This window comes from Engystomops pustulosus, chromosome 6, assembly GCF_040894005.1.
Source record: "Engystomops pustulosus chromosome 6, aEngPut4.maternal, whole genome shotgun sequence".
NCBI lineage: Eukaryota > Metazoa > Chordata > Amphibia > Anura > Leptodactylidae > Engystomops > Engystomops pustulosus.
In genome coordinates this window covers 87,577,937-87,594,767 of record NC_092416.1, presented here as the reverse complement: position 1 = coordinate 87,594,767, position 16,831 = coordinate 87,577,937, and the positions used below count along the sequence as shown (strand labels likewise).

The 16,831-nt window shown below is 44.5% G+C and overlaps 1 protein-coding gene across 10 annotated transcripts in view; it reads left to right on the top strand.

Annotated features, from left to right (window-relative positions):
• The window catches only part of LIN7B (lin-7 homolog B, crumbs cell polarity complex component), a 49,529-nt gene that overhangs the window by 15,755 nt on the left and 16,943 nt on the right, over positions 1-16,831 (top strand). For 8 of the 10 annotated variants that reach the window (XM_072110258.1, XM_072110256.1, XM_072110251.1 and 5 more), the window contains 3 exons: positions 2,939-3,010; positions 3,425-3,634; positions 5,931-6,094. In XM_072110258.1, coding sequence (XP_071966359.1) covers positions 2,939-3,010; positions 3,425-3,634; positions 5,931-6,094 — 446 coding nt within the window. The remainder of the gene's footprint in view (positions 1-2,938; positions 3,011-3,424; positions 3,635-5,930; positions 6,095-16,831) is intronic. The other 2 variants (XM_072110260.1, XM_072110255.1) reach the window with 1 other exon arrangement.

Below are 16,831 nucleotides of genomic sequence, written 5' to 3'. Positions count from 1 at the left end.
GAAAATTGTATTATTTTTCATCATACAAACAATAACATTAATTTGCCAAGTGGGAATACCCCTTTAATGTAGTCTTACTAGTTGCCATTACCTATGCACATAGACTAGGGGAGTTACAATCCTTATCAACTAGAGTGTTATTTAACTATTTCTGAGGACAGGTTTACCTTTAGGTAAGATCCGCCTTCTTACCCAAAGTAGTTACAGATTTTCATAGGGACCAAGAAATAGTCCTCCCTTCCTTTTGTAACAATCCCTATTCAGAGAGAGATAAGCTGGTACTCTTTAGATGTTAGACAGGCAGCTCTTCAGTATTTTGAGATCACAACCCCATGGAGACTAGACGAGAATTCCACTAGAGCCACCTCCTGGGCAGAGAGAGACGGCGCTTCTATTGACCTGATATGCAAGGCTGCAACCTGGTCCCTTAACGTTTGTAAGGCACTGCCACTTGGATCTCCAAAAGCTTAGGGATTTGTCTTTCGGAAGGAAGGTTTTTCAGGCCGTAGTCCCTCCCTAGATATAATATTTGGTATATATCCACGTGGCCGTCATGGGGAAGGACATGGAAGACCTGAATTATTCCTTTTCCATGAGTCCACCATGACAGCCCTATTATATTCCCTCCCTAATTATTATCGTGGCCGTCATGGTGGACTCATGGAAAAGGAGTTACCGGTAGGTACTAATTCAGGTCATTTAGTTTTTCGCTCTGATGAGTATTTTGTAAGATATTCCACTGTCCCTACTTTTTTGTTACATCCTGAATATAAACATCGTTATTACTACTTAGAGCGTATACATATGCACACATTATTATACTGTATATATATTTACATTTGTTAGGGTACATTCACACGGCGGTATGCTTGCCCAGGCATACCCCTCCATAGAAAACAGCAGCGCACGGCCGCACACGTGGGAAAAGATAGAGCATGCTCTATCTTTTCCAGGTGTGCGGCGTGGAACTGTGGCACCGTACGGCTGCCTTGCTGCCATTGTTGTCCATGTGGATGTTTCTGCGACCCCAAATTTGCGGCCACATATTCATCCCCACAGACGGGCGTGTGAATGAGGCCTTACTTGTAAAAAGTTCCCACTGTCTGTAGTGGTACTTTGGTTTATCAATGTCTGTCAAGGCACTCTACTAATAGGGACTATCCTGCTTAGTCAGCCCTCCACCTGTTCTATGGGGGCACTGTGAATGTTGATTTGGATAAGCAGCCTGGCCGGTTGCTGTCTCTGGTGGTAATGAAGTTATTTTGAAGAATAGTTGCACAATGCTGGGCACTGTGTCGATTATTGATGGAGAGTGACCAAAGATTTTACAAGCGGTATTATTAATTAGCCTCCTTTGATGCTATTTTTTCCTCAACAAAATCTCTTTTACATAAAAAAAGAAATCCACATTTAAACAATTTAAAGGTTTCTACATTTCACCACTTCCTTCTTGCTTCAATGTTTGTAATTTTTTTTTTAATATGTGGAAATGAACAAACCTATTTTTTAGTTTTCATTAAAGCAAATCTACCATCAAAATCAATGCGTGATCAGGTACTCATAGATCCAGGTACTGTGACTATGGTAATCTTCTTATATTTGTTATCCATGGACTCCTTCCTTCTACAATCCTGTAAACTTATGTTAATGAGGCTAAAAGGCTATGGCCCTCTGTATTCTGGCATCACAAACTGTTGTTACACTGTCTCCCTCTGCAGTTCCTGTAATCTCAGCAGAAGTGAGCACACAGTGGAAGGGAAGTGCTTCCTCATCCTGTGAATCTGCAGTACTGAGGGGCTCACACGCCCATAGCCTTTATGGCTGATTAGCATATTTTTAATAGTTGATTTTACAAGTAAGGAGGCCATGGATAACAAATATAAGAAGATTACCGCAGTCACAGTACCTGGATCTATGAGGAAGTTTCCCTGGTTTATTGTGCTTGATTTTGATGGTAGATTTTCTTTAAAGCATAACTGTAAAGCTAAAGTGATTTTACCAAATTATTATATGTGATTCCCCCTTTGAAAACAAACAGAATGATGTCTAAGTTGTGCTGCTCACCCTTTTATTTTCGAAGGAATGGCATTTTCTGTTTTGAAAGTGTTTGACAAAAATCTTTCTCACCATAGGTAAAGTAGGCAGAGACTAATGTCTGTCAGTCTATGCCCTCAGGCTGAGGCCAGTTAGCTTTCCTATAGATCTCATGATGCCTTGTGTTTTCTTTCAAAGTAATTTAGCATGGAATCCATTGAATCCCACAAGTAAATCCACTGAACACGGCACAGTGCACATACAGGATGTATATGGTGACCAACCTGGCAGCTTACATCACATAGAGGAGCAAGGGCCATGTAATAAGTGGAAGAAATCATTAGTAACCCAGTTACATGAAATCTATAGCCTGTGCTGTGTGGACATTAACGGTGAAAAGCTTATCTGGACGGAGCTGACACTGCCGATGACAAGGGGGGTTGCATGAGGTGAAGAGACAGACAGAAAAACTACTGTAGAATCACAGACTGGGATGGAGTGATTTGGAACAGGGAGATCTCGTACCTCACTATTCTGTGTAGTAGACATCGGCATTCACACATCCAGCTCTGCTACATTCACTGCTCTGCACACTTCCAGCCTGCTGCATTCACTGACACATTACCTCCTCCTCTTTGAGCAGGGAGCAGCAGCTCCTCCCCTCCCAGAAAACCGTAGTGTAAATAACATATGGATTCATAAGGCTCATCAGCACCTGGAGAGGAGGCAGCTAATGCAGCAATTAGGTATTCTGAGGGCTATAGCAAAGAAACTACTAATTATAGGTAATTAAGATAATAGGCAAAGTTGTTTTACATCCCAAGAGCTATTGATTTGTGAAAAATGAAAACAGTTACTCTTTAAGATACCTTGAATTTTCTTCAATATGTTTTTTTCATTGCAGGTGTATGAGCAATTGTATGATACCCTGGATATCTCAGGTAACGCTGAAATAAGGGCAAATGCCACTGCCAAGGTAAGTTGTGTCTTGTAACTTTATGCCATCTTGTATTGTTTATCTGTCTGGTACCAGTTATGCAAGCCAGAAACTAAAATATACTGCACACTAATTAGCTGTATTATTTGGTTGCCCTGCAAGGAACTGTTTATGGTATTTTGACAGATAAGATGACCAAAGATGCAGGTCCATTAAGTATAACTTATTATGGTACAAAGTTGATCTAGAGGTAGGCAGAAATTCCACAATCTAATGCCACCTTCCTATAGTAGAAATGTTTCCCTAACTTCACGCCCCTCCATGCCCACTTGGCAGCTCTAGTCACATTTAATTGTGAAACTGTTTTGGAAAGAAAAATAACATTTTTTCACCCTTGGGGAACCATTTGTTAACAAATCTTCTGAAATTCATTGTTTTTTCTTTCTAATTTAGGCAACTGTTGCTGCCTTTGCTGCCAGTGAAGGCCATGCCCACCCCAGAGTTGTGGAGCTTCCAAAAACAGATGAAGGTCTAGGGTTTAATATAATGGGTGGGAAAGAACAAAACTCTCCTATTTACATTTCACGTATTATTCCTGGTGGTGTGGCAGATCGCCATGGAGGTCTAAAACGTGGGGACCAGCTACTGTCTGTGAATGGGGTGGTAAGTTAAATTTAACCTCATATTGGAGAGTTTGTCTTGTTAATTTGCCCTGTATTTCCACCATTACTGTAGATCCAATAGCAGATACAATAACTGCCACCCAAGTGCCCTTACCTTGCACACTTACTTATACAGGTTTGTGTGTCCTCTGAAAAAGGATGTGTTCTTCCTTATCTTCTATTGACTTCGTTTTGGAGAAAAAATGGCTTTTAAAGTCTTGCAAATGAGCCTCAGAGGCTCCTGTCTACATCATAGAAAACTCTTCTGGCTCCAACGTCTGTTAATTATGACGTCACCGTCTAGGGCAGTGGTTCTCAACCTGTGGGTCGGGACCCCAGCGGGGGTCGAACAACCAAAACCGGGGGTCGCCTAAAGCCATCGGAGCCGCAATTTTACTGTGTTTTTACTGTGAGTTGCATGGTTTGGGGTCACCACAGCATGGGGAACTGTATTGCGGGGTCACAGCATTAGAAAGGTTGAGAACCACTGGTCTAGGGAGTGGTGGAAGGGGCAGTACCGCCAAACAGAGGTGTGCATAATTAGCAGACATATCACTTATTGTATCTCAATGAATGGAAAAAACGAAGACCAAAGTATGTCAATATGAGAAAAATAAAAAAAATCTTTATTTTACATATATTAAAATTATGCAAATACCAGGTGTTAAAACCTGAAAGTTAGTTATCCCCCAATTGGTATTCGGAAAAATGTGGTCATTGTGTATCTCTATACCATTACAGTACACAATTGCATAAGCAGTAACTAAGAGATATATCAAAAATAGAGTAAGTTTGATACATCAAAATGTAGTAACACATGGTAGAGCTAGTTCAGTTTCACAAGAGCAAGAGTATATGGTTAAAGGCATAGGTCCCAAAGCAAACCATGCTATTAGGAAAAAGTAAAGGTCTTATCGCTTACCCATATTAGAGAAGACTGTCACAATCTGGTGCCGGGGGTAATGCCTTTTCGGCTAGAGGTAGCCTTCTTGGTACTTTTGTCATTTGTATGCAACATTGAAAGTTCTTTTTTTGCCTAGTGCTTAGTCTTCCAAAATATAGAAAGATGTCATTGTGATCCTGTCCCATCCTTCATAATAGGTTGCAGCTTGTGAGCTTAAAGGGGTTGGCCACTTTACCTCATGTTTTTTGTAATGTGTGTAAGTGTGGGAGGCAGGATTAGGGCCCGCTCCAGGTTTCAGTAAGCCCATAGGCAAGACAACCTCAGTGGGCCCCTTTAAAGTGAACTCACGTTCGCTAAAATTCATCTTTGTTTATCAGTCCAAATAGCCCCCTCATGGTAATTTTATATAGCGCCCCCTCGTAGTTTAATTATATACAGTCCCCTCATAGTTTATTCCCTCAAGACTGACGTTCATCGGTGCCTGTATGCAGGTTCAGGTGCAGAGGGTGCATGTACTTCTAGATGTGAAAGACTTTCCTGCAGATCTGTCTACATTCTGCTTCAGCACACCGGATTGTGGCGGGTACTCTTCAAATGGCTCCTGAACTCTGGCACCTATTAACACAATTCTGCTCTCATATTAATTAGGAGAGTCTCCCATTTAATATTATATAAGGATTGTGTATGGATGCTTCATAGAATCGGAGATATCCACTGGTAAAGTTACAATTAGAAAGAGAAAGCTGTACATACATGTACATACATTTTTTTTAGTAAAACTTTAAGGGTTGATATCCCTGGTTTTGTGAAGCATCCATACACAATCCATATATCATTAAAGGGGAGATTATCCTGTTTAATATGACACCTTGGTTGTGTTTCTATTTGTCAGGGTTCAGGAGATATAGCTGTTTGAACTTGGCCACTTTCATGAGGTTTGTAAATGGCCTTTCTGCACAGGGCATATGCAAAGAGGACGTATGTAACCGTATGGCAGTCGTGAAGGGGTTACTTATGTACAGCCCCACATGGTTATATTATGTAATGACATTCGGCCGTGTGCCCCCCCCCTCCCCCCAGCAGCTCTGGACCCCTGCTCTAGCCCCGGTTATGCCTGGGCAGTATATGAGGTAATTTACCCATATACATGTAGTAATAATTCTGCACCTCTTTCTTGATATGTAAAGTGAAGCCTCCTGTCTTTTACCTCATCATAGTAAATTACTTAATATTCTCCCCCCACACTTACACGCACATTCCAAAAAACATGAGGTAAAATGGCCAACCCCTTTAAATCTCTATGCCAATTCCCTGTCTAATTATTATAAGTGCTAAGTGCTGATGCATGCGACACAAAACTGCTTACAGATCTTGACTGTTTGCTCCTCTGTAGAGTGTGGAAGGAGAGCAGCATGAGAAGGCGGTGGAGCTTCTGAAGGCAGCACAGGGAACAGTGAAGTTGGTTGTACGCTATACACCAAAAGTGCTGGAGGAAATGGAGGCCAGATTTGAAAAAATGAGAACGGCTCGACGTCGGCAGCAGCAAAATAGTTACACGTGAGGGAATCATCCTTAGCTAATATATTGTATACCTTCCAAATATACCTTCTGAGACTGTATGATAGTATTCATGAATGCAATCTTAAAGTGGTATTCTCATCTGGAAATTCACATTAAGGTTAATTCATCTGACACATTCAAACATTCCTTCCTTGTATGTTATGGAAAAAAATCTACCTGTGTAAAGATAATTTCTCATAAATGTAGCTATGATGTCCCTTAAAAATGAGCTAGCTGTCCTTGGATACAACCACTCCTGCACTCAGAGTTGGCCATGCATACCTGTCAGTACATGGCATCTAGTAATACCTTGATTGTAAAGGTGCTCTTTTCAATGAATAGTGTGCAGTAATACCTAGATAAAATGTGTGTGATGCAATTTTATTCATGGTGGATAATATTCATTAAATTCTGCAGTGTGTATCATATGGATCATTTATGGTTAGTTCCCGGACAAACAAACCAACTGCAATCAAAACACAAATAGGGAACAGCGTTATATACTCTCTGGTGTGGCAGGTACTCCACTATGAAATCCCATGAAGAGTTAAAGGGGTATTCCCATCTAGGCATTTACATTTAATTTAATTAATATGCCATAGAAATCTAGAAACGAGATGGCTTCCTCGGATACGACCACCTCACATTTTGGAAGCCGTGGCCAGACATTCGGTATTGAGCTCTGCCTGACCACCGGGCTTCAGCGAACATTAAAACAGGACGGTTGTAGGACATGCAGTAAATCCTGGACATTTAATATACGAAAACTTTTTGTTTTTTTGTGCAATCACTCCAGCAGAGGTGGTCGTAACCAAGGATACAGTCTTGTTTCTAAGGGACCATATGGCTACATTTATGAGAAATTATCTAATCGAAGAAATGTTTATATATGGCAGATTAATGAAACAGAATGTGCATACCGAGACGAGAATACCCCTTTAATTAATATGATGCCGATGAGGGGAAGCATTATTGTCTTGTTTAAGGTATCCAAAGGTTTTAAGATACAAGCAAAGCTCTTCCCCCTGCTTTTTGTTTTTTCCCTGTCCTGCATTAACCCCTGAGTTAGAGTGATAAGTTCAGGGCTACAGCTTTTCAGTAAATTAATGGCACAGTTTACATGTTTATCCGTCATTATTAGAGATGAGCGAGCACTAAAATGCTCGGGTGCTCGTTATTCGAGACAAACTTTTCCCGATGCTCGAGTGCTCGTCTTGACTAACGAACCCCATTGAAGTCAATGGGAGACTCGAGCATTTTTTAAGGGGACCAAGGGTCTGCACAGGGAAGCTTGGCCAAACACCTGGAAACCTCAGAAAATGATGGAAACACCACGGAAATGGACAGGAAACAGCAGGGGCAGCATGCATGGATGCCTCTGAGGCTGCTTAATCGCACCATTATGCCAAAATTATGGGCAACAGCATGGCCATGACAGAGTGACCGAATGAGGCTAGATAGCATCTAAAACATCCAATAATTGACCCTGACACTATAGAAGACGGCATGCAGAGGTAGTGGCAGCAGCGGCAGGCTAGAGAGTGGCATGGCGACATACCCCAAATGGACTCAGGCTTCAAACCAATGGGTGGCAGAGAGGAACCAAAGGAGGTGAGCAAGAAATAATATCGGTAAATGATAAAAGTTTGCCAGTATATTTTGTGGATAACACAGCAGGGTGGCGACAAAGTTAACAAGTTTGATGTGGAAGCCATGAAAACAACCCAAAATTCTGCCTGACACAGCTCATTGGCTAAGGGGAGGATGTATCGAGGCAGCTATATGGACGACTCTGGGAGGCAGCTATAAAGATGATGTGTGGAGGTAGCAATGGAGACAACGTGTGGAGGCAGCTATAAAGACGACGTGTGGAGGCTGCTATGGAGACAATTAAATTTGGATAGTGCCTGTATGTGACAGTCCAAAAAAGTTTTCAAACCAGAGGAGCAGGTAGGTGGTCCTCCAGAAAAATTAAATAGATTGAGTGCCTGTATATGGCAGTCCAAAAAAGTTTTCAAACCAGAGGACTGGGTGGGTGGCGCTCCAGAAAATTTAAATACATAGAGTACCTGTATGTGGCACTCCCAAAAATTGTTCAAAACAGAGGACCAGGTAGGTGGCCCTCCAGAAAAATTAAATACATAGAGTACTATACCTAGAGCCAGTTGGCCCTGGCAAAAAATAGCCAGTTTCCTCTACTTTAGTGTACAAAGAGGAGGAGAAGGAGGAAAATGAGGAGGAGGAGTGCATACATTATTCAGGTTGAGCTTCTTTCACCTGGTGGAGAATGGAAATCCTGAGAAATCCAGGCTTTATTCATCTTGATAAGCATCAGCCTGTCAGCGCTGTCAGTCGACAGGCGTGTACGCTTATCGTTGATGATGCCACCAGCTGCACTGAAAACCCGCTCAGACAACACGCTAGCGGCAGGGCAGGCAAGAACCTCCAAGGCGTACAGCGCCAGTTCGTGCCACATGTCCAGCTTTGAAACCCAGTAGTTGTAGGGAGCTGTGTGATCATTTAGGACGATGGTATGGTCAGCTACGTACACCCTCACCATCTTTCTGTAAATATCAGCCCTACTCTGCCCAGACTGGGGACAGGTGACAGTGTCTTGCTGGGGTGACAAAACTGGCAAAGGCCTTGTAAAGCGTACCCCTGCCAGTGCTGGACAGGCTGCCCGCTCGCCTACTCTCCCTCGCTACTTGTCCCGCAGAAGTACGCCCTCTGCCGCTAGCGCTGTCAGAAGGTAAATACTGTTTCAGCTTGTGCACCAGGGCCTGCTGGTATTCATGCATTCTCACAATCCTTTCCTCTCCAGGGATGAGAGTGGAAAGATTTTGCTTGTACCGTGGGTTCAGGAGAGTGAATATCCAGTAATCGGTGCTGGAATAAATTCTTTGAACGCGAGGGTCACGGGATAGGCAGCCTAGCATGAAATCTGCCATATGCGCCAGAGTCCCAACGCGCAAGAATTCACTCCCCTCACTGGCCTGACTGTCAATTTCCTCCTCCTCCAACTCCTCTTCTTCTGCCCATACACGCTGAACAGTGAAGGACTGAGCAATGCTCCCCTGTTCTGTCTCGCCAACATTCTCCTCCTCTTCCTCCTCATCCTCCTCCACCTCCTCCGATATGCGCTGAGAAACAGACCTGAGGGTGCTTTGGCTATCAGCAAGGGAATCTTCTTCCCCCGTCTCTTGTGACGAGCGCAAAGCTTCCGACTTCATGCTGACCAGAGAGTTCTTCAACAGGCCAAGCAGCGGGATGGTGAGGCTGATGATGGCGGAATCGCCGCTGACCATCTGTGTTAACTCCTCAAAGTTACTCAGCACCTGACAGATATCAGACATCCCCGTCCACTCCTCATTGTAGACTTGAGGAAGCTGACTGACATGACTACCAGTTCTGGTGGAAGTTGACATCTGGCAGTCTACAATCGCTCTGCGCTGCTGGTAAACTCTGGATAACATGGTTAATGTTGAATTCCACCACGTCTCACAACAGTCGGTGAGCGGGCAGTTGGAGGCGGCGCTGCGCTGCCCTGAGAGTGGCAGCATCTGTGCTGGACTTCCTGAAATGCGCACAGATGCGGCGCACCTTCGTGAGCAAATCAGACAGATTGGGGTATGAGGAACCGCTGAACTATGAGATTTAACACATGGGCCAGGCATGGCACAAGTGTCAGTCTGTCGAGTTGCAGAGCCGCCACCAGGTTACGGCCGTTGTCACACACAACCATGCCTGGCTTCAGGTTCAGCGGTGGCAGCCACAGATCAGTCTGCGGCGTGATGCCCTGTAATAGCTCTTGGGCGGTGTGCCTTTTATCGCCTAGGCTCAGCAGTTTGAGCATCGCCTGCTGTCGCTTAGTGACGGCACTGCTGCTGTGCCTAGAGCTACTGACTGATGGCGCCATGCCCACAGATGGTAATTCGGAGGAGGAGGTGGAGGAGGGGTGGGAGGAGGAGGCATAGTAGGCCTGAGAGACCTGGACCGAGGTAGGCCCCGCAATCCTCGGCGTCGGCAGTGTATGACCAGCCCCAGGGTCAGACTCGGTCCCAGTCTCCACCAAGTTAACCCAATGTGCCGTCAGCGATATACAGTGGCCCTTCCTGGCAGCACTCGTCCACGTGTCCGTGGTCAGGTGGACCTTGTCAGAAACGGAATTGGTCAGGGCACGGATGATGTTGTCTGACACGTGCTGGTGCAGGGCTGGGACGGCACATTGGGAAAAGTAGTAGCGGCTGGGGACCGAATACCGAGGGGCGGCCGCCGTCATGAGGTTGCGAAAGGCCTTGGTCTCTACCAGCCTATAGGGCAGCATCTCCAGGCTAAGTAGTTTGGAGATGTGGACGTTGAGGGCTTGGGCGTGTGGGTGGGTTGCACTGTATTCTTCTTGCGCTCCAGCGTCTGGGGTATGGAGAGCTGAACGCTGCGCATGGAGACATTGGTGGATGCTGTGGAGGATCGTGGAGGCGAAGGTGTGGTTTTCACACGGGAGGTGTTTGGGCCGGGGTCCTGGGCAGGGGGCTGACTAGCAGAGGCAACAGGTGACACAGGGGAAGGAGCAGTGGTGTGCCCGGCCGGAGGTGAACGGCCTTGGTTCCATTGAGTGGGGTGTTCATTTATATGCCTGCGCATACTGGTGGTGGTTAAGCAGGTAGTGGTGGAACCCCTGCTGATCCTGGTGTGGCACAGGTTGCACAGCACAGTCCGTCGGTCATCCGGTGTTTCTTTAAAGAACCTCCAGACTTCCGAAAATCTAGCCCTCACCACGGGAGCTTCACTACTTGAAACATTTGGCGCTGATGCACCAGCTTTGGCCCTGCCTCTCCGTCTGGCCCCACCACTGCCTCTTCCAACCTGTTCTAGTCAAGGACTCGCCTCCGTCTCACCCGGCCTATCAACCCAGCTTGGGTCTGTCACCTCATCATCCTCCGATCCCTCAGTCTGCTCCCCCCTCGGACTTCCTGCCCTGACAACAACTTCACCACTGTCTGACAACCGTGTCTCCTCATCGTCCGACACCTCTTTACACACTTCTTCCACTACGTCAACAATGTAATCATCACCCACAGACTGCGACCGGTGGAAAACCTGGGCATCGGAAAATTGCTCAGCAGCAACCGGACAAGTGGTTTGTGACTGTGGGAAGGGTCCAGAAAACAGTTCCTCAGAGTATGCCGGTTCAAATGCCAAATTTTGCTGGGAGGGGGCAGACTGGGGGGAAGGAGGCTGAGGTGGAGGAGCTGGAGGAGTGCTGATTTCGGTGACATGGGTGGACTGCGTGGAAGACTGACTGGTGGACAAATGGCTAGAAGCATTGTCCGCAATCCACGACATCACCTGTTCTGGCCTCAACAGTGCTCTACCACGAGTCCCAGTTACTTCAGACATGAACCTAGGGAGTGTAGCTCTGCGGCGTCCCCGTGCTCCCTCATCAGCAGGTGGTGTCTCACCCCACCCAGGACCACGGCCTCTGACCCCTGCAGCCACTGGACGCCCACGTCCTCTACCCCTAGCCCTCGGGTTCAAAATTTTCTAAATTAAAGTGTAAACTGTAAAAATTTTTTGTGTTTTTTTGGTGTTTTTTGTGTTTTTGTTTTTTTAACAAAACTATGCTATCCTATTGCTATGGCTAGTTTCTAACCTACACTGACAGCACACAGCAGGATTTTGTGCTGTGCCTGATGACTTTTAGTTTTGAAAAAAAAGAAAAGAAAAGAAAAAGCAGAATGTGCCTAATTCAATCAAACCCCTAATAAATTGTCCCACTTAGGTGTTTGAGATGGATATATGTGTCACTAAGAACTAAACAGAACGTTCGCAAGACTCCCTGCAAATTTGTCACAATATGGTACTAGCTGCACTACTAGTGCCAGCAAGGCCAGCCACAAGCAAATCAACCAAAAATAAAATATATAACGCTATTGTAGCCCTAAGAAGGCCTGTTGGGTTCTCGTAAGGCTAATTTCTAGCCTACACTGACAGCACACAACTGGATTTTGTGCTGTGTCTGATGACTTTGAGTTATAAAAAAAAAGAAAAGTAAAAAGAAAAGTAAAGCAGACTGTGCCTAATTCAATCAAACCCCTAATAAATTGTCCCACTTAGGTGTTTGAGATGGATATGTGTGTCACTAAGAGCTAAACAGAACATTCGCAAGACTCTCTGCAAATCGTCACAATATGGTACTAGCTGCACTACTAGTGCCAGCAAGGCCAGCCACAAGCAAATCAACAAAATATATATGTAATGCTATTGTAGCGCTAAGAAAGCCGGTTGGGTTCTTGTATGCCTAGTTTCTAACCTACACTGACAGCACACAACTGGATTGTGGAAGTTTTGAAAAAAAAAATCGTCAGACTGTGCCTAATTCAATCAAACCCCTAATAAATTGTCCCACTTAGGTGTTTGAGATGGATATGTGTGTCACTAAGAGCTAAATATAACGTTCGCAAGTCTCCCTGCAAATTCGTCACAATATGGTACTAGCTGCACTACTAGTGCCAGCAAGGCCAGCCACAAGCAAACAAAAAAAATAAATCCAGACAGAGAATGATGCGAGCAGCACGGGCAGGGGCTAGTCTATTTCAGGGTCACCTGATCAGGCCAGCCAACCACTGCTATCGACGTGTAAGGGTACCACGTCATGCTGGGTGGAGTGCAGAGTCTCCTGGTTTGTGATTGGCTCTGGCCGCCAAAAATCAAAACGGCGGGAGATGCCATTTTCTCGAGCTGGTGAAGTATTCGTCTGAGCAACGAGCAGTTATGAGTATGCTAATGCTCGAACGAGCATCAAGCTCAGACGGTTGTTCGCTCATCTCTAGTCATTATAGATTTAGCCCTTGAATAGTGGACACCCTCACTGAGATCTTGTCAAATCTTCACTGAATATAATCCATCAGACAAAGCAGGAGAAGACTCAACACACCAACATTTTCAGGGAAACTGTAATGAATGATGCATGTAGTGTCTGTAATTTTCAGGAGGGGAGCATACTTCTGTAATACCACTAGTGCATTCTCTCATTTTTTTTTACCAATCCGAGGAAGGCCCCTCTTCTTTTATCCCTTTGACTTTCAGATTCATTTACGTCCAAAAAAACCCCATCAAGGCTGATGCCTTGTCCCGTGCTTCCGATGTTATGGGGAAGGACTCTGCTCCGAGACATATTGTTCCTCCAGAAAGGCATGTGCTGGCAGCGCTGGTAGACCTCCGGCAACTACCTACTGACAAGACTTATGTGCGACCTGGTCTTCAGAAGAGGGGGGGGGCATTCTTCATGTGTGGCTCTCATTTTCCGATTCTATTGGTGGTCTGACTTGGTCAAGGATGTTCAGGATTTTGTGGGTTCTTGTGCCTCTTGTGCTCGCAATAAGCCCTCACGACAAAAACCTGCTCGTCTCCTGTTGCCGTTACCAGTGCCTACCTTCCTGTGAACTCATGTGGCTATGGACTTTATTACGGACCTGCCACCATCATCAAGGTGGTGACTGACTGCTTTTCTAAGATGTCCCATTTTGTCCCTTTACCTGGTTTGCCTTCTGCTCCACGTCTTGCCAGTCTCTTCTTCCAGCACATCTTCCGGCTTAATTGCCTTCCCCGGCACATCGTTTTGGATCGAGGAGTTCAGTTTCTGTGCAAGTTCTGGAGATCTCTGTGCAGCCAGCTGCATGCGAAATTGGATTTTTCTTCTGCTTTTCACCCTCAGTCTAATGGCCAAGTAGAGAGGGTAAATCAAACTTTGGGTTGCTACCTCTGCCACTTTGTGGCATGGGCGGAGTTTTCCCTGTACTCCACTTCTGCAGGTTCTGCTCCCTTCTTTATTAATGATGGACTGCATCCATGGCCTCCTCTTCCATTACCTGTGTCTGCAGATGTTCCTGCTGTTTGGTGCGCTGGCTGATCCCTGTTCCTGCGTACCTGTGTGTTCCTGCATACCTGTGTGTTCCTGCTCCTGCGTTGCTGTGTGTTCCTGTGTTCCTGCGTTCCTGGGTGCCTGTATTCCTCGTTCCTGTGTTCTCATTTCCATCTGCCTGGACCTCCCGTTGCTGACCCCGGATTGGACGTGACGTTGCATCTCTGCCACCTTCCTTGACCCTGTGCCTGTCTTCCGCTAAGGTACCTCGATCTCTGCTGCCACGTGGACTAGTTGCACCTGTGGAACGACCTGGTGGTACCCTGCCACAGCAAGACCATATCGCTTTGCGGCGGGCTCTGGTGAAAACCAGGTGCCACTTAGATTCCTCTCCCAGGTGTGAGCTAGTACCACCTCCCGTGGCGGCCCAGAGGATCCACTCATCTCGAATCCTGACACATTTCTGGAACTGAGCCACAGGGATTTTGGGGTTCATCTTTACGCATCTCATGATTGCTTAGGTTTTGATGGACATCCAGGTCAAGGAAGAGTTGTTGTCGTCCCAAACTCCTTTCATTTAAGGATTATGGAGGCCACTGTGCAATTAGGAACCTTGAGTGCTACAGAAATTATTTTGTAGTATTGGGCAAATCTGTGCCTTGACACAATTCTGATTCTGAGCTCCTCGGGCAGTTGATTCTCATGTGCTCTGACATGCACTGTAAGCAGTGAGGTTTTATATAGACAAGTGTTTGTGTATATTTCCTTTGTCCAAATAGTTGAATTAAACAGTAAAAAAGGGTGGCACACATATTTAAATACACCCCGCTAGTGGCCAATGTTAACTTTGCTCCAGATTAAGGTATTTGGCACTACACTACCAAAAATGGCGTGAATAAATAAACAATAACAATCTGGCACTAGTGAACATTGTTAATATCTCATTTTAACATGCTATATAAACAATGATAATAATCTTTGCGCTATTAAATATCGGTTATGCACCAATTCAATAGTCCAAGATATACTTCATCTACTTTTAAAAAATTATAATTTTGGAAACATGAATATCTCTATTTGTACATCAACTTTGTCAAACAAACTTTATGCAGCATGTCCAAATGTGCTTTATATATGTCCTTGTGGATTTACAGTTAAGCACCAATCCCGAATCACATTGATTGTTCAAGTTGCATTTCTCATGACTTTAAAACATCAAAATATATAAATTGACCTGGTGTTTATATTTTCGATTATCCATATTGGCATATAGCATATCATTGCTTTATTTTTCAGTTAAATAGACGTAGGGGTTGGTCTTACTCATTGGTCTATCTTAGTTGGTTAGACTAAATCTGTTTTTACTTTTAGTATGAAGAAAGCGGGCAGCACTCCGTTGTAGATAAAAGTAAAAAAGTGTCTTTATTCCATAGTGAGCAACTGTGACAGCGACGTTTCGGCTCTGCAAGAGCCTTTCTCAAGCCATTCAAACAGTGAAATGGTGGCCATATTTAAATACAACAGGTGATCACATGACAAATTAGGATACTCCCACCATTTTTGTATAACTGTGATATAATGCATATTACATAGTCAAATTACATATCGTGAACATTAAACATAGTGCACAATGTAAAATACATGTATATGTATGTGATAGACATTAAAATTGTGTTATATATAACAAACAGCTTTATTAGTGACACAGATTAGTCCAGCCATTGGTCTTGTCTGTGTAAAGGTGCTCAAGTGCTTCTGTGTTGACAGCAATGTTTCCCAGTTGTTTCCACGTGTCGACCTTCCCTGATCAGCAACAATGTACTCCGATACATGTAAAAAAAATTTTTCTTTGAAAAAAGGAAGAAAAATGCTACATGGAACGCAAGCTGAGCGCCAAAATGTGCGCATAAAAACTATGTCGCACGGTGGGACACACACTATGCGCCTGGTTCTGCGCATGTGTATTATGCCCCAGCAAGAGCGTCTGGTGCTATGGAAACCAAAAATGAAAATTTATCAGATAAAACATAGATGATTCTGGAATGCAATATTCATGCAATTTACATAAAGGAAAAGTCCACGATGTGTCAGCCATAAATCAGGACCAATTGGCTGTGATAACAACCATGTTGGATGCACGTTGATATTGATTCACCAACGATTGTATAACTCGCAAATATAAGGGACGACCTTGCTGAATATACCCCTAATAATAAACGGGGCAGACGGCATCATCAATCCCCTAAGTTTTTGACTGTACTTGTATAAAAGACAGTGTGGTCCCTGGCTAGACACACCAACCGTAACCTATGAAAGAACAACAATATGCAAAATATAAGGGAATGGATGGAAATACGTTTACCATAGCACTTGACAATTGCATGAACGGCGCATCAATTTGCGCTCTTGAAGCACCAAATGACAAAAGAATATTTTGGGAGTTGTGTAGGGAGGCTTCCACGAGGAGACATCTGGGATAGGCTCATATTCTAAAAGAAAAAAAAGACATATAATGTCAAAATTATTATATCACAGAAAGTTACTCATTGCTACTCTGATGATGGACTATACAAAAGGAACTACAGCTGGATCAACAGGATCATAGGGACCAAAGTTTAAAATCCACTTTGAGACCCTGTGGTCTCAGTGTGTCAAGGGTATAGATCCAATGTAACTCACGCTTTTTTAGAATAGCTACTCTATCACCACCACGTATAGGAGGTGGCACGTGATCAATGAGACGGAAACTGAGATGTTTCTCTAGATGTCCAGCTTCTGAAAAGTGTTTCGATATCGGGAGATCTTTGCGGTTGGATCGTATCGTATATCTGTGTTGGTTGAGGCGCGTCTTAAATTCAAGTGTCGTTTCTCCC